The sequence below is a fragment of the Centroberyx gerrardi genome, chromosome 1, assembly GCF_048128805.1.
Source record: "Centroberyx gerrardi isolate f3 chromosome 1, fCenGer3.hap1.cur.20231027, whole genome shotgun sequence".
Classification (NCBI taxonomy): Eukaryota; Metazoa; Chordata; class Actinopteri; order Beryciformes; family Berycidae; genus Centroberyx; species Centroberyx gerrardi.
In genome coordinates, this window is record NC_135997.1 from 21540315 (window position 1) to 21565314 (window position 25000).

The 25000-nt window shown below is 43.0% G+C and overlaps 1 protein-coding gene across 1 annotated transcript in view; it reads right to left on the reverse strand.

The window, feature by feature from the left end:
* The window catches only part of esrrga (estrogen-related receptor gamma a), an 89884-nt gene that overhangs the window by 40065 nt on the left and 24819 nt on the right, over positions 1-25000 (reverse strand). The window contains exons 3-4 of the mRNA XM_071921975.1: positions 18430-18854; positions 11149-11265 (exon numbers count right to left, since the gene is read on the reverse strand). Coding sequence (XP_071778076.1) covers positions 11149-11265; positions 18430-18854 — 542 coding nt within the window. The remainder of the gene's footprint in view (positions 1-11148; positions 11266-18429; positions 18855-25000) is intronic.

A 25000-nucleotide genomic window follows, 5' to 3' on the forward strand; every position in this document is an offset into this window, starting at 1 on the left:
AGAAACAGGGAGTGAGAGAGAAGGTAGAAACAGAGTGATGGAGTTAGAAAAGGTAAAGAGGGAGAGAGGTGAGGGGGTGGGGGGCAGTGAGAAAAAATGGAGGGAAAAGATGAAGGAGGGGAGAAGCAAGGGCAGAAGGAAGAAAGTGGGGAAGGGAGAAGGAAGTAATGAAGACAAAGAAGAAGGAAAGAGAGGGATTGGACAGAGGGGGAGGTTGAGGGAAAGAGGGAGGATGAGTTTAAGGTGCTTCCTGTAGCATTTTTAAACGTCAGTACATGATTGTCAAATAAATGTGATATCTTGGTATAATTACTAAACTAATGAGACCATGGTCGAGATGATTGGTGGCCTCTATGTCACACCAGCGTTATTGGTATTGCTGCCTGTTTTGTGCCGTAAAGCAGTTCAGCAAATTTTCCGCAAAATCCGACCTGGTTGCACAAATGTAAAACGCAGTGTAGAGATAACCAATGTTCTCAGTGATGGTCCTGTTTGTTTACAGTAATATTGCTTATGTCTCAAAATGAATGTGGTAATGATTTATTGATGTTAAAAGGTGTTACACATAGCACCTTTAAAGAAGGAGGCTGAATATCTGTCTCTCTCACACACACTCACACACACACACACTCAAACAGACACATACTCACACTTCTCTTTCTGGCTCTCTTTCTACATCTCTCTCTCTCTCTCTCTGACATTCACTCTCACACACTCCCTCCCTCCATCGTTCTCTATCACACACAAACTCTCTCTCTCTCACACTCTCACCCTGTCTTTCCCTCTATCGCCCCCCACCCACACACACAGACTCTCTTTCTCCCTCTCTCTCTCTCTCTCATTTTTTCTCCCCCTCTCTCTTCCTTATACCTACACAGAGCCAGTGCTGTGCTGAGCTCACTTCATAAAGAGCCCTCTCTAACTACCTCATCTATTTTCCACCAAATTAACTCTCTCTCAGCACTGATTAATGATCAAATCTAAATGAATCAAATTAAAAATTGAAAATTATATTTCCAAAGCCCACAAAAAAGAGAGAGGGGGGAGGGCAGGGGGGAGAAAGAGACTGCTTTACCTCCTCTTAACAAATGAGCCTTCAAATCATAAAGAATGAGCAAGAGAGGAGAGGAGGGAAGGGATGGAGGGAGGAGAGGAAGGGAGAGGAGAGTAAAGAAGAGGAGATGAGAGGAGAGCAGAGGAGAGCAGAGGAGAGGAGAGGAAGAAATGAAATAAAAAAGGGAAGAGAAAAGTTTAAAATTTAGCGAGGGGAGGATAACACAGGGGAAAAAGACAGCGAAGGGGAGATGATAGAAGGAAGGAGATGGGACGAGAGAAGAAGAGAGGGAAGAGAAGGGAAGAGGGAAAAGAAAAAAGGTTGGGAAATGAGAGGAGGTGAGGAGCAGGGAAGGGGGTAGTAATGGATGGCCCAGTAAACAAAAGAAGGAAGGAGAATGAGAAAAAAACCTAAAAGAGAGAGAAAAGGAAGAATGGTTGGGGATGGATAGAGGGATAATAAAAGGAAATGAGATAGGGACAGAATAATGAAAGAAAAGAAGAATTCCACAGAGGGTTTCTGCCTTGTCCAGCTTTAATTATTATGTCAACTACAGTACACCTCTAAGATGGGCACACACACACACACACACACACACACACACACACACACACACACACACACACACACTGGTACTCCTGTAAGGATATTTCATTGCTAAACCCCAGCAAAAAAACTAGCTTTTCCTCTTTTTCCCATTGTAATACTTGTGTTGCATTGAATATAGTAAGAGTAAATTGTGATTTGAAACTATGTTTTGTATCACTTAAATTCTATTCTATTGGATTTTGTAAGATGCTTGATGCTGATTAGTCAACACAGACTGTCAAGTTCAATGTCAAGTTCACCTTACTGTAGCCTTTTCCCTCTGTTAAAGTGATTATGTTCATAGCATGTCGCTGTCCTTATTTTACCCATATTTTAAAGATAATTTACAAATTATACAAAACAAGACCCCCAACCTCTCTTAATCTTGACAAAACTTGTTTTCAGGTATTCCTATATTAATAATAATAATAATAATAATAATAATAATAATCCACTTTTACATGCACTTAATGAAAAGCAGAGTTGAAATTCTTGAAAACAAGAATAGTAAAAAACAATTGGTAGGTATAAATAAGAAACATAATCCAGAGAAAATTCATGAAAGAAGAATGAATAAATATGTAAAATGAAAGAAGATTAAAAAAACTAAGATAATAGTCAGTATGTACCTATGAATGCACACGTATATACACACCCACACACACAGACACACACGCAAGCATGCAAACACACCCGCACAAGCACACACACACACACACACACACATCCACACAGTGACAGTGATGAAGGTGAATCATTCCTAACGTGGGAATATTGCTGTCTGTCAATAGCACGATCTGCACTGATCACATCAGCATAGATTTTACACTGCACTGGCGTCACCCTGTGTCAGCGTGTGTGTGTGTGTGTGTGTGTGTGTGTGTGTGTGTGTATTTGTGCTTGAACAGTTGAGGGATTGCGAGTGAAATGCCTTTGACACCTTAGTGCTTTTGAAGAGAGAAAGGGGGCAAACAACAAAAGGAAAGAGTGAGACAGATAGAGAGAGAGAGGAAAGAGAGGAGAAAGACAGAGAGGAGAGAAAGAGACAAAATGGATTGATTTCAGATGGCCAACAATAGAGGAAGAGAGAGAAGGTGAGAGAGAGAGTGAGGAAGGGAGAGAATGGGAGAGAGGGATAGAGAGGAGAGAGGTGAGGGGAAGATGAATAAATTGGATTGATTTCTGTTGATCAACAGCACAGAGAGAGAGGGATGGAAAAAGAAGGGTAGAGAGCATCTACTGATAGAAAGAGATAGATAGATAGATAGATAGAAAGAGAGAGAGAGAGAGAGAAAGAGAGAGAGGGGGTAGTTTTGTGGTAATGGAGGTTGAAGGGTTGAAGTGTAGACAAGCCCTCCCACCTCAGACTACGTTATCTCCTTATGTTTGTGTATGTTTGTATGTGTGTGTGTGTGTGTGTGTGTGTTCAACCCCATTGTTGATGTAATAACATCAAGGCTTTTCCTATGTGGGTTTCAGAACTGATGGGCAAGTAGATAGGGTAAGACAACACACCCATTTAAATCAAATGTGTGTGTGTGTGTGTGTATCCGTGTGTAATCTATGTGTGGAAGTGAGAGAGAAATACAGTCAGTAACAGACAGAAACACACATATATATGGCAATTAAGCACAGAGAGAAACACGGACATATGACTGCATTTTTTTGTGGTTTTCCAATTTAAACAATATGTTCAAGCTGAAAAGAAACCCTATCACTGTCATAGTCAATACACAAGATTCCCCTTTGCAGAGGAGAGAGAAGGCAAGAGGCAGAAAGAGAGAGAAAAAGACGGAAAAGGGAGACTGAACCAGAAGAACACAGAAAGAAAGAGAAAGAAAGCGAGCATGTGGGTGAGAGAGAGAAGAGGGTTAAGAGGGAGGTGTGTGTGTAGCATCATGCAGAGTACGTTTGTTGAGACCAGAACAGATCAAAACAGCATTGCCCAAGGCAGGAGGCAGGTGGCTGTCACGAGTGTGTGTGCGTAAGCGTGAGTGTGTGTGTTGCCATGCCTGTGTTACTTCAAAACAGTGTTGCTTTTTCCACAGTAATAGCCGTTCTGCTTTACGGTCGTGTTTAAGAAAAAAACACTGGTTCATTTTTCCACTGACATCCAAAACTGTTTCAGTCAATAGTTTGGCTTGGTTCAGAGGTCAGGGAATACATCCTACACTTCCACGGCTATAGATGGGTTTCCATCCAAGTATCTGTTTGCAAATTATGATGTATCAAATTAGAAAAGTCTCCATTGTGGTTGTATGCCATTAGCTGGTGTATTCTTTTTTTTATTTGTATTAGCTGATACTAAAGAACAATATGACATAACAACTTGCCCAATACTAATCAATTCTTGAAAGATTAATGTTTCTTGTAGGTGTGTTTTTTTTTTTTTAGCAATCAGGAAGATGCTTCAATCACTATTTTCTCTAACCCAGCTGATGGAAATGCACCTAATTCGCATTTTATCTGTTGCGATATTTCAAAGGTTTGTGTAAAATTCGCTTGACAGTTGGATGGAAACATGCAGGTAATGTCGGCAGTCGAATATAATAGAAAAAAATGGTCAGATTTGGTGTAGAAGGCCTCTGTTAGATGTGTTGCTATTCCCAAACAGGCAGGTTAGACCACTTAGCTACTGACAATCCGTCTCTTCCCTCCCCCTCTCTTATCTCCCACCCATGCAGGTACTTTCATGTGTATCGTGTGTGTTCACATGTCTGGATGTGGTCTCCTCCTCCCTTCTCCTCACCATAGAGAGAGAGAAAGAAAAAGTGAGATACATAAACACACACACAGAAAGAGAAAGAGAAAGAGAGAGAGAGAGTGTGTGTGTGAGAGAGAGAGAGAGGGGACCACTCAGGCAGATCTCCGGTCACAGTATTTCCATTATCGCTCCTTTCTAGCAGGGATGCAACCAGATGCCACACACACACACACACACACACGCACACACACACACACACACAGAGCAGACGCTACAGGGCCAGATTTAGCTACAAGTTTCCCATGGGGCCACACCAGACGCCACCAGTTGTCTGGCGCTCCCATCCTCTATTTTCCTCTCTCCTCTCCTCTTGTCTCCTCCTCTCTCCTCACCACTCCACTCCTCTTCCAATCATACACTCTGTCCTCCTCCTATTCTCCCCTGCTCCTTTCCTCTCCTCCTTTCCTTTCCTCTTCTGTCCTACCTGCTTTACTACTCCTTTTCCTCTGCTATCGCCTATTCTCCTCTGCTCGTTCCTCACATCCTTTCTCCCCCTCTCCTCTGTCCTTTTGTCTTTTCTAATCTTCCCTTCCCATTTTGCCTCCTCCCCCATGTGCCCTCTCCTCTCCTCTTCCCAAACCACCTTTCCCTGTCATTTCTGCTCCTCTCTTTTCGGTTTTAATCGTTGCTGTCTTGAAGAAACTGATCCTTAATGGGAGAGAGATGTTGTTTGTGTTTGTGTGTCTGTGCTAGAAGGGGATGTGTACGGTCAGTTTGTTTGCGGTGTGTCTTTCTGCATGTGTGTGCAGCGATGAGACTGGATAGCAGCAGTCAGGATAGCCGAGCTATGAAGAGAGTTATGACGCACACCACCAGCTGTATACACACACACAAAACACACACACACACACACACTCAGATACACATATGCACCGACACTCACACAGACTGGGGCCTTCCACCCGATCTCACTCATTAGGTCTTAGAGGCCGTGGGGAGCATGGCCAAAGTTGGCACGAGCTGCTTGTGAGTGTGTGTGTGTGTGCGTGTGTGGGGCAGTGTGCCAAGGTTTATATTTGCAGTCAGTGGACTTGTCTCTCCAGTAGTCTACCATCTGAATCCAGCTGGCCATTTACTGCTTTATAGAGTCGGAGGCTTTGGTTTTTGGAATCACAACACATTCTGTCTGTTTAACCATGATTCATCAGACGTGCCTTCATCAATGTTGTAAGGGAACAAATATGTCAATATGACCATATGTATATATACACACTGAATATATTTGGCTCCTGGATTGTGTGCCTCTGCCAAACCCTTTCATTGGTCAAATTTCTGATCTGTGTTTTTGTATTCCGTTCACGACTGTTTAAAGCAATTCTACACATTACTGCTGATGTTGACTGTATTATGTCTGGCTTGCCTTGCCATTTGTGTGTAAATGGAAATAAGTCCTCTGGCTTTACTGTGACAGCTACAGTGATTTTACTTTTGCTTACAGTTGTTTCAAACTTGTCAAATAAATACAGTGACATAAAAAAAAATGTATTTACTGAGGGGAGCATTTGTTTTGAATCCTTTTCATTCTTTTTTCAAATGCATCTCGTCCTCTCTTTTACCTGCAACAATACTCCTGTTCTCTCGCTCCCTCTCCCTCCCCTCTGTGGGCAGATTTAAGCCCCGCCCTGTGACCTTTCAGTCTTCAGCTGACGCATCATTATGACCTCATTAAAAATGGACAGACAGCCATTGCCAGAGGGGAAGTTCTCATAATATAGTCAGGCCTTTTAATTGCCTTGCTCCAGAAATTAGCTGCTACATATTGGTGGGTGGGTGCCCCACGTCGCTCCTTCCTTCCCATAACCTCCCATCCATCGAGCCCTCTCTTCTTAAGCTTATGGAATAGTTGCTTCTCCTCTCCTTTCCTCTCTTCTCCTCTCTCATGGTAGTAATAGTGGGTGAACTCCTTACGGCTGGGTACTTGAAAACTTGAAAGAGAGATCTTATATTTCAGAGAGAAAGGGGGAGGTTGTGCCAACAGAGAAGGAAGGCAGTTGTGTGTGTGTGTGTGTGTGTGTGTGTGTGGGTGTGCATTCACATGATTGGCTGCGTGTTTAAGAGAAGATGTATGGGTTAGCGGGAACAGCTCCACTCTGATTTGGCTTACTGACCCTCTGGCCCTACCACTGCTCTCTCTACCACTCTCTCTCTCTCTCTCTCTCTCTCTCTCTCACTCACACACACACACTTCCTTGCTACCTCACCCCCTCTCCCTCTCACCCTCTCTGTCTCCCAGGGCGACAAGGCTAATTTGAGGCAGATCCTGCCCTGAGGGGTAAACTACAGCATCTACACACATGCACACACACACACACACACACACACACACTCACATTCCCTCCTCCGTGTCCTCCACCCCACCCCCCTTACCTCTTTATCTTCACCTTTCTCCCGTGAGCTAGCCCCTGACAACCACAGTTAGCTCTGACGCTAACTGAACTAGCCACTTACCATTATCATCTATGCAATTCTGCTGCAACAATGCTAATACCGAGAAGGGCTGCAGGAAACACAGTAGGCCAAGTCCCTCAGTGTGTGTGTGTGTTTGTTAGTCCGGTAGGCTAAAATTTTAATATATAACAGGCTAATATAACACTGACCTAGCGTGAAGGTTATACTGTACGTTGTTGTTCTAATTTATTTAACAAGCTGGTCATGACATTTACAGACTATGTACAGTGTGATCAATCCACTGTACAATGTCCCTCAATAAGGACCACAATACTAACACCTGGCCGTAATTAAATTAAGTATTGTGTTCCAGTATGAGACAACTGATATAATGTTTGCTAACATTAAAGCACAACTCATCATGAAATATCATTAAGGGCATTTTCTTACCTCCTTCATTTATAAAACACTAACATTTGCCATTGGAACAATCTACATGAAAACATCTATTTCAAATTGAAACACACAGCATTTGAAGAACATGAAACCTAGTCATACAAATTCTGGTATATTTTCTAGGATAGCTGACATCATAAGTTGGCAGCTGGCAAAATAACTCGTTTCCAGACTGGATCATATTTTACATTTTAGTGAATGAAAAAAAGGTCAGGATTTTTTATTTAAATGGAAATATAAAATCTTGGTGAATCTAAGTGAATTTCAGAATTTTTTTTGACAGATGGATTTCAACTGATGTATTGCATTTTAGAATGAAATCTTCCTAATATACAGACATGATTATTTAATAATGAAGGAATTTGAAGAGGATATTTAATATATCTGCACTGTGCTCTAGTTAGTTTTTCAAAAATGACAATAAAAACGAAAACATATTGTGAACGAATACCTCCAGAAGAATAGAGCAAAGGTGAAGGAATGCATTTGGCTCATTTTTATAGTTGTTGATCTTTTTCAAATTCAGTTTCCCATGGGGTGAAAAGGAGAGCGGGAAATGAGTAAAAATAAGAAAATGGATGTATCAATTTTCCAAATGACCCTTATTCATATGTAGAGCGGGACCTCCTGTATTAAATTCACACCCAGCACAACAAATGGGGTGGTTGTGGTCTGTCATGTTGATGTATGTGTGTGGGCCTGTGTGCATGTGTGTGTGTGTGTGTGTGTGTGTGTGTGTGATGTATGTCTGTGGAGCAGGGAAGCAGTAGCAACAAAAGGCTGCTATTTGTTTGCCTGCTCAGGAGAGAACACGACACTTCACACAGCTAGGAAACCACACTCACTCACACACACACACACACACACACACACACACACACACACACACACAACTACACAATAAAATCAGCACAGTATTTTGATATTAAAAGCAATCTGTAAATTGTTTTCTTGTTGACATACTTGTGAGTTCAAATCCAGCTCACAACATGTCAAGGTCTCTCACTGTCTTTCTCATTCTCTTTCCCATCTTCCCTGTCACTCTCCGATAATCAATATCTAAGTGAAAATGTGATTAAAACAATAACAGTACAAGCAAATGATTACTAAAAAAGAAATTAAGTCAATATTGAGTATATGATTGTGCCTTATTACTTTGTCTATTTAGATTCTTTATGGAAAAAGACAATGTGGTATCGTGGTCTATTAGTGGGATGCAGTCTGAGGTCTGTGCGCTGTGAGACTATGCAAACTGCCCTGACACACACACACACACACACGCACACAGTCATGTGTGTGCTTGTGGCCACACACTCATACAAGACAAAACAGGAGATGAGATGTAGGTTCTGCCTATGTCAGATCGACTGGGAGAACAAACGCAACGACAGCAGCTTGTTGTGTCTGTGTGTGTGTGAGAGAGAAAGAGAGAGAGAGGGAGAGAGAGAGAGCGAGAGAGAGAGAGACAGAGAGAGAGACAGAGAGAGAGAGAGAGAGAGATGAAGATGCTTTTGGAGTGAGCTGAAACTTGGGCTGTCGGAGGCAGTGATGGGGCCCCCAGATAACTGGGAGGCTTGTGTGTGTGTGTGTGTGTCTGTAGGGAGGGGGTCAAGCTCTGAGGCTGTGAAAGAGAATGTCAGAGTGAGTTCCACCTGATGGCTAAGGCTGGGGGGAGAGAGAGAGAGAGAGAGAAACAGAGAGAGAGAGAGAGAGAGAGAGTGAGTGGGAATGGGAAGGAATGAGATCATGACAAAGAGACTTTGTGAACACTTCAGTGTGCAGGTGTTTACAGTGAACAGTTTCACATCTATCACATCATATCGGCTTGCGTACATCCTGCTCATAAAACCTGCTTCTGACGGAATAATTCTTTGTCTACTTTTTTATTTAACTATTACTACAGTTTTGTTTATTTTACCTATAGTATGACATCACTCAGTGACAGTTCATCAGGGTTCACACAGGTCATGGAATTTCTGGAATATCATTACATTTTGATAGATGTATTCCAGATAGGGGAGGTCAGGGAATTTGCTTGATTTCCATGGGAACCCTCATCTTAGGAAAAGTGTGTAAAGTTCTCAACTCGGATAAGTGGTGAGGAAACATCGACAGCTTGTACCAACAGCTTGCCGTGTTAACAGTGTTGCTATGGTTGCATTAGCTATTGTAAACCATAGAGTTTTATGGATTTCACATGTGACTGTGCACAGAATGTGAGGGATGGATGGATGGATGGATGGATGGATGGATGGATGGATGCACGTATGCAGGAGTGTCATGGTGCTGGCAGGGTGGAGAGAGTAGTGAGTGGATGGAAGAATGAATGGATGAAGTGATGAAAGGCATAAGAGAAGCAACAGAAACAGTACAATAATATGGAGGGGGAGAGCTGAAGACAGGAATGGATGGAGGGAGGGCTGGCAGGCGTAGGCAGAGGCGTGCTCCCTGACCATTGTAAGGAAGGGGGCGTAGGCCAGGCCTCCCATCAATTACAACCTTGACCCTCCTCTCCTCTCTCTCTCTCCTCTCTCTCTCTCCCCCTCACTTTCTGCTTCATTCAACCTCCCTCCCTGCCTCTCATTCTCCCCTGGTCTTCCCTCTCCTCTGCTCCTATAAATCAATCTCCTCTCCATCCCTCCCTCCCCCTACCTTTCTCCCTCCTTCTCCTTCTCCATCACCTTCCTCCGACTCTCTCCCTTCCCCTCCCACTATACGTCTCTCTCCTCCTCTTCATCCCTCCCTCCTCCTCTCCCTCCTTTCATCGTGGGAAGTGCAGTGGGAGTAGAAAGGTCAGAGGTGGGCAGACGAGAGAGAGAAAGGGAGCAGAGGGAATGAGGGAGTGTGAAAATGAAACAGTGAGTAGATTTAACCAAAGTGGTGTGGGGGCAGATGATGCCTCTCGTTTTTTTACCTTTACTCACTACTAAAGGCAGTTCATGTAGGAGTAACAGAATGGGCAAATGACAGACTGTAGCTATTCCTCATGGTGGGTTAAGTAAAACAAGGATGTATTTAGAGTCTGAAAGTGTGTGTGTGTTTGTGTGTGTGAACGCACGTATGTTCTCACATGCTCATGCCTACACAATCCATTTTTAAGTATGTGTACCGAGAAAGAGAAGAGAAAGAGGCAGACAAATGTACAGAGACAGATATGGAGATAAAGACAGACAGAGTCAGAATAATGTTTGAGAGAAAGAGAGAGAGAGAGAGAGAGAGAGAGAGAGATAAGATGGACATGAAAGAGAAAGAGGGAACAAGAGGTACAATGATGCCAAGACATAGCAAGATAGAAAGAGAATTAAGCCTTTCTTGAGCATTTTAAACATCAATATATCATTGTCTAATTAATTGTGATATCTTGGTATAATTTCTGTAAACCAATGAGACCATGGTCAAGATGATTGGTAGTTTCTATCTCATGTCAGTGATATTGTTAGTGCTAGTGTTTCTTAAAATTAAGACCACATTTCACATAAACCTTTTGCTTCCTGCCGTAAAGAGGATGTTGCTACTTGCCCCCCCTCCCCCTCCATGTGAGTTTATTTTCTCTATTGCTTTCCTGGGAAGTGATTTCTTCATAGATCTTTCATTTGTTCCACCATCTGCCATTATGAGAAACAACAGCCCTCTTCCTGCTTTGTGCCATAAAGCAATGTCAGTGCATTAAAGCAATCTAGCAGATTTCCTGCTAAATCCGACCAGGTGGCACACAATGTAAAATGCAGTGTAGAGACCGGTAGAGGCTGCCAGCCATCTCGACGATGGTCTAGTTTGTTTACAGTAATTATACTCATGTCTCAAAATTACTGTTGAAATGCTTCATTGATGTTAAAATGCTACACGTTGCAACTTTAACAGAGAAAAATAGAAATAAGGTTAAGACCTTTTCTCTTACCTTCCCTCATCATGCCCACTGTCAGACACTTCATGAAGCGGCAGGCCTGGCAGGACTTGCGTCTCCTCTTGGTAATCTCACACTCATTCGTAGCTGGACAGCTGTACTCAATGTTGCCTGTGGCACGACATGTTGGAAGAAGGACAAAAGGAGGAAAGGTTTCATTTCAGATATAGACAGACAAACGGATAGACAGCTCTCCTCAGTGTAGCCTGTTGGATGTACATATAGGGAGAGAAATATGAGCAAATGTTTGATTTTACATTGACGGGTGGACAGACAAAGGCAAGGGACAAGATAGAAATTTACAGGAATAGATAGAGGGATAGAGACAAAGAGAAATCCATGTACTGAGACAACAGGACAGAGGAAGAGAGTGGGAGGGAGGGAGGGAGAGACTGGACTCAGTTACCTCAGTCTCACTGCTATGCTTTGTGTGTGTGTGTGTGTGTGTGTGTGTCCCCTTCTGCTCTTCCTGCGGACAGCAGGAAGGGACAACTGATCTGATTAATCAACTGACTGAGCTCTTTATCAAAGATAAACCACACACGCACACGTGCATGTGCGTGCACACACACATTATACAGTTCAAAATGCACCATTAACAGTTATGTCCACAAAAACAGCCCCATTAGGGAGACCTTAGGCTGGTGTGCATGCATGTGTGTGTCTTTGTGTGTTTTTGTTTGCGCCTCAGACGGCCTAGGGTTGAAGTCCATGTTTGACATCTGACCCCAAGATGGCCTCTTGTTGGCATAATGACCGAGTGCAGACCAATCATTAAGCCCACAACATGTTTACCGACCCTGGCCAGCCAATCTGCTGTCTTGTAGATCTGTGTGTGTGTGTGTGTTAGGGCACTGTTTTTGTTTCTATAGAATGTAATTGTTTTGAATGTGAATGCAGCAATTACAAATTACGTATTGAAATCATCATTTTGTTTAGAAAAGTGATGTAGAGAACTGTTTTTTTGTCACGGTTTTGACAAAAAAAAATTAATTGCGAGAGATTGAGGCAAAGACAGAAAGAGAAAAAAACAGAAACACAGTGAGAGACAGGCAGAAAAACAGATGGAAATAGACACAGAAAAAAATAAAGGCAAAGAAATAGAGACAGATGCAAAAAGAGACCCAAAGAAGCAGAAACTAAAAGAGAGTAAGCAGCAGCAAGGCAGAGCAGAATGCATATAGAGCTTTCCTATGGAGGTGAGAGAAAAACAATGCATTTGTGTGTCTTCAAGCTAACATCTCTATGAGGATGTGCATGTGCATGTGTGTGTGTGTGTGTGCGTGTGAGTATGTGTGACCGTGCATGTGTGTCTTGGCCACAGCCAGCTGATTTGCGTGACTAGGCCCAATAGACTCACCCTAACACTCTAATGCAGAGCCGAGCTAAGTTTATTAGCTAAGTCTATTAACTTCACAACGCTGGCCAACGACAGCACCGACCAGAGTGTGAGAGGCTTCTACTGCCTCAGCTTTAGTTTTTACCTATAATTGCCCTCTGCCTCTCTTTCTTTTTCCTCTTCTCTTTTTCTTATTAACTTACATCCCCATTAGTGTGTTCTTATTACGATATTTAATACGGGGTGGGGTAAGAGCTGTCATGAAATATTTCCCCACGTTTTTCCCCTTTTTCTGCCATCCTTTCCCCATCTCTCTTCCCACCTCTTTCTTCTCTTCTCATATTGTCCTTCTCCTCCCTCCCTCCTATTTCTCTACCCTCTGCATTTCACCATCTGTCCCTCTTCCCATTTCTTTTCCACCCCTCTACCTCCTGCTTTCCCCTCCCTTTTTATTCTACCCTTTCTGTTTCATTCTGTTGCTCCTTCACTTTCTCGTTCACGACCTCCCTCTCCTCCTTCAGTTCCCCTCATCCCCGCCACATGGTGTTTCCATTTCCACCCAGTTCAAAATCAAAACGCAGTTATGGTCTTCTGGCACAGGTGGGCCTGTTAGAGAACTGCTCAGGAAGGTTTCTTTGCTGCAGTATCTACACTATGAGCTGCGTTGAGGTGTGAACCAGAGAAGCACATGGCATCTTGAATACAGTTTTAATCTGTACTCTGAATATCATTTCCCAACATATTTTCCTGTGAAACACTCTTCTCTTGCCTTTGTCTTCTTCTTTTCCTCCTCTTCTTCTCCTCCCTCCCTTTTCCCTCTTCCCCCCATGCCCACTTGACAACTACAGTAGGAAATGCCTCAGCAAGCCAATGCATCTCCCAGTGAAACAGAGTAAACAGTGATTACTATTGACTGCTGCTGTGGAGAGGATGTTTTCTCATTACTGGGCTGATTAAGGGGGCTAGTTAGCTAGGGAAAAGGCTAAATGCACAAACACTACTTAATGGGTAACAAGATGGTCATTAATGGGCCTTGTTAGCTAGCGTAAAGGCTAAACATGCTAAATGCTGCTGGGGGAACCTTTAACTTGATGGACATTGCTAATGGGACTAGTTAGCTTACACCCAGGCTTTACATGCCGATGATAGAGGAGCAGCAGATAAATATAGCAATTAAGAGGGGCAGTTAGCTAGCACTAAGACTAAACATGCTAAATGACACATAAGCAGCACCACTTAATGGATAGTCAGTAATAGGGCTTGTGAGGTAGTGCAAAGGCTAAAAAGGCTAGCGCTGCTAAATGGAAAACTACTGCAGAGAGCCACTGATAGGGCTTGTAGCACTAAGGCTAAATGTGTTAATCCTCACAGAGAAAATACTACTTAATAACTCGATAGCTACAAAAATAAGAATAATAGACTACACATGCTCAGCACTATCAGGAGAGTAGATAGATATGACCATTAAAAATACTTGTTTGCTCAGGAATTCTAAACAGTAATGGACATTAATAATATGTGATGATGCGTAATAGATGAGGTTGATAGAAATAACAACCTTAGTCTAATTTGGGTGCACTAACTGGACCAGAAGCGCTGCTGTCTGTCAGGTTTGTATGGACAGTGCTCGATGCAGACATTCCTATTCATAGAGGGGTTTGGGTGGGCTTACATTAGAGGGGCCCATATGAGGGTGTAATATAGGCCTATGGCACCTGTGTGAATGTGTCCCTGTCTGTGTGTGTATGCTGTTTGTATGCACAGTGATAGATGTACACATTCCCCTTCAGAGTAGGGTTAGGGTAGGATTAGAAAAGAAGGGTTTATATGAGAATGTCATATGTACTGTATAGTGTGTGTATGTGTGTGTGTGTGTGTGTGTGTGTGTGTGTGTGTGTGTATGTGTCACGACGTACTATAGGGTGTATGTGTGTGTGTCGTTATGTGTATTAGTGTGCAGTGGGGTGGTCTTAGAGCAGAAAGGTTCTTAGAGGCTCCTATGTATAACGTGTGTGTGTGTGTGTGTGTGTGTATGTGTGAGGGGGATATATGAGGGTCTCAAATCCCCTGCAATCTCCTTTGAGAGATGTGTGTGTGTCCACCTGCTGCATGACAATTGTCCACCATTGTGCGGACTGAGTACTATCACAATGTCTGCAGCCTAAGTGCAGGGGGCTTTCACTGGCGTTACATTACAACATCTTTGTCATCTCTCTCTGCTTGTCTATCTCTTTTCCTTTCAGCTCCACCTTTGTTTTGTTTTGACCTACAGTATACTCAGTCTCTCTTTCCCATACTATTTCACAAAAATTGCGAACAATTTATGCATATTTTCTTTATCTATCTTATTAAACACAACCTAGACTCCCTTGCTTTAATCCTCCCACCTACCATTCTTGCATCACTTTCACTCTTTCCTTCGCTCTCCATCTCTATCCCCTTTTCTATCCTGCTCCCTCTCTTTTTCTCACTCTCATCCATTTCTCTTTTTCTCTCTCGCTCTCCCAATTTCATCCCCCCATCCCTCCCTCTAGCACACTTTGCCTTCTTCCCCTCCTCCTCCTCTCTCTCCCTCCTCCCCACTCCCCTTTATCCCTCTCTCTCAATAAGGGAGTGATAGATGCAGGTTGTCAGGTGTCGCTGGACTGACGCCACGGCAACAGCAGCTGCCAGAGCCACTTCCTCCATGCTGCGACACACACACACACCCACACACACCCACACACACACCACTAATTCCTTCCTACATCCATGTGCCCAATCCTCCCTCCCCCTTCTCCTCTCTTTCTCTCACTCTGTCTCAAGTTATTGTTTATCCAGAATGTTGGTGTACCTCCTCTCCTCCCCTTTCCTCTCCTCTCCTCTCCTTCCCTATCCCATCCTCTTTTCTCCTCTCCTTCCCTATCCCATCCTCTCCTCCCTGTCCAGCTGGAGGTGTTTTTTTGGTGATTACCTGCGGTTTTATTGGCTAATGGGTTGAAACATACCAATATGTCTGCCGCTGCCCATCCGAGGCTGGCCCTGCGTTCCAGCCAAGATACACAGACACACACACGCACATAAACATAGGCATATGTGCACAGAAATACACATAAACCTGTGCTCGTATACATGGATGAACACAAACCCACACATGCAGACACACACACACACAGGCCTGTCTGTGGAAGGGTTTGGCTCGTAAGAGGGCCAAAGATAATGTCATGACCCATTTGTTCCAGTGAATCCAAGTCTGCTCAGCCTGCATCTGAACAAATATAAACAGAACCATCTACAATCTCCACCTCAACACTGTTATTGTAGCATAGGTGCAAAAAAATAACTATTTTTCACACACATACACACAAAAAACTACCTACTGAGATTTGTTCTCATAATTACATTGCATTGCCAGTTTTACTAGCTAAATTCTGATCAAAAATGTACTGCTAATCTTCTATTATTGTAATTGCTCCATTCACTTCAATAATAGGTTATGTCCATTTAAGCTTGGAAAATTGCTATTGTTATTGTATTTATTCGTTTTTTGTTGGGGGGGCATTTTGTCTTCCTTATTGACCCAGGATGTAAAAGATACATGGAGAGAGAGAGAGAGCATTGTACTAAATCTATTGAAGGCCATAGGTTCTGGTGTCAACATGGCATCGTATCCATAGGTGTGTCAAGCTGTTGTATTTAATCTGCAACTCTGTCCTCACCTATGTGACCTTTAACAAGCCCTCTAAATGAAATGAGGCAGGTGGAATAGAGAATTGTTTAAGTTGTATTAGATACTATACACATGACAGATGAATTAGGGGTTAAACCTATATGCAAAGTGAGTACAAGGTCATGTGTGTGTGTAGTTGCTATCTATTCGTGTGCGTTGGTGTCCATGTGTGGATGTGCATCCTTGAATGTGTGTGTGTGTGTGTCTGCCATTATCTCTGCATGTGCATGCTCCAATCTCTTTGTCAGAATTGCACTGTGTCCTGATCCCATCCCATAATATAAACACGTACAGGTCATCTCTGGTTAGTGACCATCTAGTGGATCTAAGACTCAGGCCGCCCCCGTCTCTCTCTGGGGCTTTACTGGGAAAGCTGCTTATCACAGGAAAAAGAAAACAGCGACAGATACAGCAGGTGGATGGATGGATAGATGGATGGATGGAAAGACAGATAGAGGAATCCTGTCTGATGTGACTGACTGACTGAATGGATGGATGATGAATGGATGGCTGACTGACTGGCTGCTTGGCTATTTGATGAATGGCAGTCTGACTGGATGACTGACCGACTGTATGTCTGGCTAGATGATTGATTGGGCCATAATATGTGCACTGGCATTCTTTACTCATTAGTAATGAAAAAGTTTGAACAAATCTTTAAAAATTATGACTGTAACACAAAGTCAGGTTCATGACAGGCTGACAGACTGTCTGACTTGATGGTCAGCCTTCCCACTGTGGCCCTGATGTAAAATTCCATGACTTTTCATAAATGAGATTCCATGACCTCAAAATGTTTAAAATTCAATCAGTACATTTGTAAAATTCCCTGATAGTCCCTGTCCTCTGCAGGAAATGTATTCAATTTCACTGACTTTCCTTGTCTGAAATACACCTATAATTTCATGATATTCCAGATCGTCCATGACCCATGGGAACCCTGGATGGTGGACTAATTGATAGACTGGCTGAATGAATCGCTGGCTGGTTGAATGAATGACTGACTGGCTGACTGACTAATTTTCTGGCTTGCTGGATGGCTAACTGGCTGTCTGTCTGATTGACTTGTCTTGTATCTGGAAGGGTAAAGGCAGGATACAATGGTAATGGAGCTGAGAGTTGAGTTACACTAAATGCCCACAGAAGCTGGAGGGCACAGTCCAAATACCTGTGCATTCCCTAAACTACTACTAGCCCTAACAAGAGACGAGTGAAGGATTACTGAGCTTAATTCCTGGTACTCTTCTCATCATGTGGATTACTGCTCTATCCCTTCTCTCCTCTAACCCCCTGACATGAACTCCTGACCCCTAGACATGACCTCCGACCTTAGACTGACACTAGGTTATCACCTGGAAAACAGGCTTAGAGCTAACACCCTGCCTATGGAGCATTAGCAGCTAGATCTGGGGATGCAAACACTACCTGGAAATTACTCTTTGCTGTTGACCAGTAAGAGGTCAAGGTTGAGGGTGAAAGGTGTTTGTCTGGGGTTGGTGTGTATGTGTGTGAGCGATTGGATGTTTGCATGTGTTTGTGTGTGTGTGTGTGTGCGTGCACATGACAGAAAGAGAAACAGAGAAGGAGAGAGAGAGGGGGAAAGTACAATATGTTGGGTGTCCTGGTGGCTTAGTTGGCTAAGGCATGTATAATATAACAACAACGTTCTGGGTTCGAACCCGGCCTGGGATCTTTGTTGCATGTCCTCTCTCTCCTTTCCTTGTTTCTCTCTACTATCTAATACAGGCAAAAAAAGCCCCAAAAATATCTACTAAAATGAAAATACTGTATGTTATGGAAGAAGAGGTCAATATCATGGTTCAAGTGTTAGTGTGTGTGTATTTATTTGAATTACAGAGAGCAAGAGAGATACAGAGCTTATTTTTAGGCTAGATGCATGCAGTGTTTCTGTGAAAGCTCTTGCCTTTTAAAGGACCCTATTCAAATTAATATGGGGGACACTCCAACTTCACCTTTAGCCTCTGACCTCCAATCCCTCACTGCTAACCCCTCATTGTATTCTTTTCTCATGCTGAGTTTATGTGCCTTCATGTACATTCATGGGTTCAGAAAGACTTTACCTTTCTTCTAGAGAGATTGAGACAAGAATATAGGGAGACAGAAAGAGACAAATAAAGACAGAGAGACAGAATGGAAGCCACCCACCGATGGTGCACTTAAAGTACGGAGACAGAGACAGACACAGAAACAGAGAATGGAGACCAACCTTGGATGGTGCGTTTGAAGAAAGCCTTGCAGGCCTCGCAGGACGCCACTCCATAGTGGTACCCTGACGCAATGTCCCCGCACACCAGGCACAGCCTCTTGGGCATCGAATTCAACATGTACTCGCACTTAATCTGTGAATCTTCCCCGATAGTCGACGAACAGTCCTCGTAACGCTTCGATCCGGGGCCTCCGGCGGGACCCAGGGGCCCCGCGTTGGAGCCGTAGAGGCTCGGGGAGTCTAAGCCGTTGGGGTGGCCGTTCATGGTGGACGAATAGGAGCCCGAGGCGTCACTGGAGCCGCCGGGGGAGTGGTGGTTTAGGCTGTCAGTCAGGGAGGCAGGACTAGACGGCTCAGTCTTTATATAAGAGGACGGACAGTTGGACTCAAGGTGGCGCTCCTTACTGGACATTCTGCAGAGAAGCCTGAAGGAGCGAGAGAGGAGGAGAAAGGGATAGAAATATTAGTAATGGATATTATAGAGAGAGACGTGAGAGAGGGAAAGGAAGGCAGGGAGGGTCGGAAGAAAGGAGGGAAGGACAAAATTAAAACAGTATTCAATTACTGAAAATTATGTTTTGATTCCTCAATGTTCTGTATTTTTGTACTGTGGAGCAGCAAGAACATTAAACATTACATTAAAATTGACACCTACATCACAGTTACATCAGACCTAGCTTAAAAAATAGACAGTATCTTTGTTAACAAGCCAAGGGAACACTCAGTAACATCACAGGTAAAAGTGCCGGTCGCCTGCTCTGAGAATTTAAACACATATTAACATTGAAAACGCACATTAGTATTGATAAATGAGGACCACTGTTACGTGGAAGCAGGTTAATTCTGATAATAACAATCATTTGTTCTAATGCTGTCGTATTTCCTCACTGTCACTTTCTATGATGGATTTATGCTGTTTCAGGTTCTACAAATCACACACGCACACACACACACACACACACACAATCCATCCATCATATTTTGTTATTGTGTGATTGTTTTTGAAAAAAGAAGAGGAATGATAAAGAGAGATAGACAGAGAGAGAGAAAGAAGGAAGAGAGAGAGTGGGGGGCAGAGATGCAACAAAAAAAAGGGAGAGAGACATGAAGGAAGCAAAAAAAAAAAAAGATTGTGGTTTGTTTGGGGAACCAGGGGTAAAAGAAAGTAGTAGAAAGGCATCTATAGTATCACTCTCTCACACACACACACACACACACACACACACACACACAATCGTACGCACACTCAGGGCCGACGGCCATCCGTCACTCTCCAGTCAATAGCAGCTTGTTCTACATGAAGGTAATCAGTAAGCAGCCTCTCTGCTGCTCAATCATCCCAAAGACAGCCACACACACAAACACGCTCACACATACACACAAATACACACGCACACACATACAAATATGGAGACACACACATATACAGACAGAGCAGCATACAGTCATACATGCACACACGCAAACACACACAGAGTAGATACAAGTTAAAAAAGAAAGGGTGAGCCATGCAATACTAAACAGACATTTAAAAAAAAAATCTCTTCTCCTATTTAGCACCAAACTGTTACTGTCTTCCTTTCGTCTTCTTTGCTTTTCCTCTCCTCTGCTTTCTCTCCCGTCCTCTCTCCTTTTCCTCCCTCCCATCCCATCCCCCTCTCCTCTCCTCTCCCTCTCCCCGAGGAGGCTGACTGGTGTCTTGTTAATGGCAGTTGTAATTAACAGCTATCTCCTCTCTGTCCGTATCTCTCCATCCCTCCCTTTGTCTACCTTACTATCTATCTGCCTGTCTTCCTATCACTTCCTATTCACTACCATCTCTCTTTCTCTTGCTTTCTCTTTCTCCCTCTCTCCCACTGCGCTCTCTCTGTCTCTCTTCCTCTGTCTCTTTCTCCATCTCTGCCCACTCTCTCTCCTTCTCTTCCTTTCTCCTTCTTTGCGTTACCTCTCTCTATTTCTCTCTCCTGTTCTCTCCCTGCCCCCCCACCCCCCGCCCCCTTTCTCTCTCTTCTCATTGTTAAAGGCAGAAAGCACAAAAGGGGTTTTTAATTAAGGCAGGATGCTGCTAAACGAGGGGCTTCTAAAGTCCAGCCGGCCTGTAAAAGATCCCTGTTCTACAGGGACCCATAAAACACCGACGGAGCCTGACAGAGACGGGTGGGGGGTGGAGGCTGGGGAGGGGTCGGAGGTGTGGGGGGGTTCGGTGGGGGGGTGGGCTAGAAGAGATGGATAGAAATGGATACAAAGAGACAAAAAATTCTAATCACTTAAAATTATAATCAACCACCATGTTATTATGAATAGATGATTCATATTACAACTCCAAACAGAATACAGTGGCCTCATCTCTTTCTCTAGAAAGTAAATTCAGTCGGTTTTGGTTTGGGATCAGATGCACTTGGCTGATGTGTGTGTGTGTGTGTGTGTGTGTTCATCTGTGTCTAACTGTGTCAACCGGTGGGGGGTTTACATTGTGTTGAGCGAGTCCAGTTGACTGTCAGACTTCATCACTGAAGCGAGACACATCACTGTGTGTGTGCGGGAGTGTGTATTTTTTGCGTATGCAGCAATGTAGTAGAGGTGATTTTCAGGATGCATCTTAATGCATACAGCCACCTAATCTGTGTAGATGTGGCGCTATCACTATAGCCCATTAACACAACAACTCCCTCCCTTTTAGAGAGACCCCCAAAAACCAGACTGTAATTCGTACCCTGGCCTCCACCTCTTCTTACCTTTCCTTTTCCATCCCTCTCTCCCTTCAAATCCTGCTAATTCTATGACTCCATTAATTGTGGCCTGTGGTATTCACCACTGTCTATAAATCCATTTATCAGATGCTAAGGGAGGTCTTTATTTGAGAGAGGGGGAGAGAGAGAGAGAGAGAGGGAGGGAGAAGGAGTAGGATAGGGAGACTCAGTGGAGGGACAGAAAGAAATTTAGATGGGGGAGAGAGTGATGCAGATGGCACAGGTTTGTCTACATATTCTCGCGGAGGAAGAGAAAACCCTGCGGTGACAGACAGGGAAGAGGAGAGCAGACCCATTTGAGTAGATGATGTGACGGTGATGATTTAATCTGTCTTTTTTCCCCCCACTCTTTTCACTCTTTCTTGCCCCCTCCCTCCAACCGTCAATCCCTCTGAGTGCCATTAAGTGAAAGAGTTTAAGTGCCAAAAGATCTCAGATGATTTCCTTCCTTCCTTCTCTCTCTCTCTCAAATTCTCATCTATCTCTCTCTTTCCTTCTCCCTCTCCTTTCCTCCTCTTTGCTCTGTCTCCCCCTCTCCCTCTCCCTCTCTGATCTCTCTTTCTCCCCCTCTCATCTCATCTTTTTTCTTTGCTCTCTCTCTCGCTCTGCTTATGAATGAAAAATAATGGCAGTCGGAGGGGGGAGGAATGAAAAGAATAAAAAGAAGACATGCGTGCAGAGAAGAGGAGTAGAGGGGAGAAGATTAAGAAATCACAGCCAGTGCGCTGTGCCGAGAGGTTGAATGCATTTATGTATGTATGTTATCAGTATAATTATGGCTCTATATAGCGACGGCTCAGTGCTGAAAGAGCGCTCTTATTGTGCCTGTCTGCTCTTCAGACGAATATGGAGAAAGAAGGAAGGGTTTAGGGCTCGTTTTTTTTTTATCAATTCTTTGTGTTTTTTATGTGTTTAAAGAGATTTACAGAGAGGAAAAGGCTTGAGTGTATTTTTTTCCCTCTATTTTCACATGTGCACGAGGGGTTCAAAGATGTGAACAGTGCGTTACGAGAAGATTACAGCGAAACACAAAGAAGTGAAGTCATCAGATTTTTTGTATTGCCTGTTTTGCTTTAATTGTTTGAGGAAAAGGGGTTTGAATCTCATTTTCATCCTGTCATTCTGTACATTTTGATGCTTTTCAGTGGAAGAGAAGCATATTATAAAATGATTATTAAAAACTCAAGGAAGTAGCAAGTAATCAGGTTTCTGTTTGTTGTCGTTACCTTGATTCAGTTGAAGAAAGGAGTATTTTATCTCTTTTTTGCTTTCTTCAAGTTTTAATGAGCTCAAATAAAGGAGACATCATGATGCTAAAATCAACCGATTTTTGTATTTTCCATCTCCTTAAATATATTTGATAAAAAAGAGTTTCAGTTGTTTATAGTTCTGTAAGTTTTGTGCATATCTATGTTTTATAAGGGCAACTTTTTCATATTTAACAAAGCAGATAGACGGCAGATAACTTCTTCCCTCATTTTGTTTTTGGTGATACAAGATTCACATATACAACATATAACATAAAGAACGCCACTTGGTGGACGTTTTCATCCAAAGTGCCATATCAGCGGTGGGACGACATTTTCTTCTCACCTCTTTTAACAAACTCTTTCACAGTGAATCATAGTGGATCGATTCAGGGCCGATTTAATTTATGACTCCAGGTATGAGTATTAGTGCCTCAAGTAACATTTAGCACACATACAGTGTCTTCGACATCAAGTAGATATGAGACTGTCTCACACAAATAGCCTGAGCAACGGGACAAAAGAGGCTGTTTAGTCCCTGCAGACATCAAATATTCAGCAGGCCTATTTACCTGCCTCTTACTGAGGGAGAACACACACACACACACACACAAACCAGAGAGATTACTGCCTCCCCTTGTCTCCATTTCCACCTCGATCCCTGTCATTTTCTTTCTCTACCGTCTTTTTTCCAGTTTTTTCTCTCGCTCCTTGAAGTGATGCATGGTGACTCATGAAAGAGAGATAAAGAAATACATGGATACATGGAGAGAGAGAGCGATAGAGAGGAAAGAATGAGGCAAATAGACAGAGGAGGGGGCAGAGAAAGAAAGAAAGAAAGAAAGAAAGAAAGAAAGAAAGAAAGAAAGAAAGGAAGGAAGAAAGAAAGAAAGAAAGAAAGAAAGAAAGAAAGAAAGAAAGAAAGAAAGAAAGAAAGTGAGTTTGTTTTTGCGTGTGTGTGTTTTGAGGGGAGGTGGGCCACTTTGGTATGACAAGCTGTCATTAGAGCGGTGGGCTGATGCAGTGTCCTGACAACTGGCAGGGACAAACATACAATCATCGTATTAGACCAACTACTCTCTCCCTCACTCTCTGCCTCTCTCTCTCCTGTTCCCTCGTGTTTCTTTGCTCTCTCTTTCCGTGTGTCCTCTCACTCCCTTATTATATGCAATCTTTGTACAATCGCCTCGCCAGACGGTGGCCACAAACACACACTGATCCTTAAACAACTCCAAACTGTCTTTGTCCCCTCCAGGGTGGTGGAGATGAAGGGAGAGAAATGTAATACGATTTCTGATCACCAAAGGAGAAGAGAAGAGAAGAGAAGAGAAGAGAAGAGAAGAGAAGAGAAGAGAAGAGAAGAGAGGACAAGTGCAGATTCTGTGCATTTCTGTGCATTGGAGGTAATGACATATAGAGCTAATTCTCATTTTATTTGAATGTGATCTTGGCTCTCTAGCTCCCTAGTTGATCAGCTGTCTTCATCTCTTCTATGGAGAATACAGTTACATTATGCTATTTGGCTTGAGAGTTAGCAGACATGCATATATTAAAGCACTGCTTATAGAACAATGTGATTTATTATTAAATTCCAGATGACCTGTTGTCTTACCATTCTAAAAAGGTTTAGCTGTATCGCTAGATACATCTCTATATTGCAACAGTCCATGCAAACTAATAGATGAGGAACCCAGAAGTACATTCTCCTGTCATGTGACATCATCAAAAGTCATTTGCATGCGAATAGTATTATGGGAGATGAAAATTGCAGCTAAAATGTGAAGATTTATAGTTTAAATTACATTTTCAAAATAATACAACTGTTACTTGTTTTTATTAATTAGATACTGCTCAATAAAGAACAGACTTGATTTGTACAAAATGCCTTTTGCCACACCATGACAAAATCCATTGCTTCTAGGTACAGCAGAGTGAAGTGTCTCACTTCCAGTTGCCCTGGATAAATTTAGCTCTTGAAGACCACGATCCCGTGGTAAAAAAGGGGGAACTGCAGTGGAGCAGAACAAGAGGAGGAGACGAAAGGAAAGAAGAGTGGTAGCAAAAGAGAGAGAGAGAAAGGAGAAGTGCTGACAACGTAGCTAACACAGGTTGGCTAATACCTTTCCATCACACCAAGCATTGTGCTCCCGACGCTGATAAGAACACACAGTCCAATAAGCAAAAAAAAAAAAAAAAAAAAAAAAACCCTTTCACAATTCTATCTAGATACCGGCAATGCTTTGGGATGGAGAGAAAGTGGAGGAAGGAGGGAAGACGGAAAAGGGGGGGAGGAAAGAAAATACATTGAATTAAAGAATGGAGGTAGGAGAGAAGGAGGGGAATAGGAGCAAAATGCATTTACATTTCCATAGTCAAATGAATAGGATGATTTCATCAATAGACTGAATTGCTTTTTCAGCCCCCACACTCCTGTGTTTATTTTTCTTTCTTTGCTCTGTTTCTCCCTCTATTTTACTCTCTTTTCAGCGTTGTCCTATCTGTGGAGGGTTGTTGAACTGCTTGTTGACTTGTTAGTTCGATACATGCTCCTGCAAGTGCAGACAAACACACACA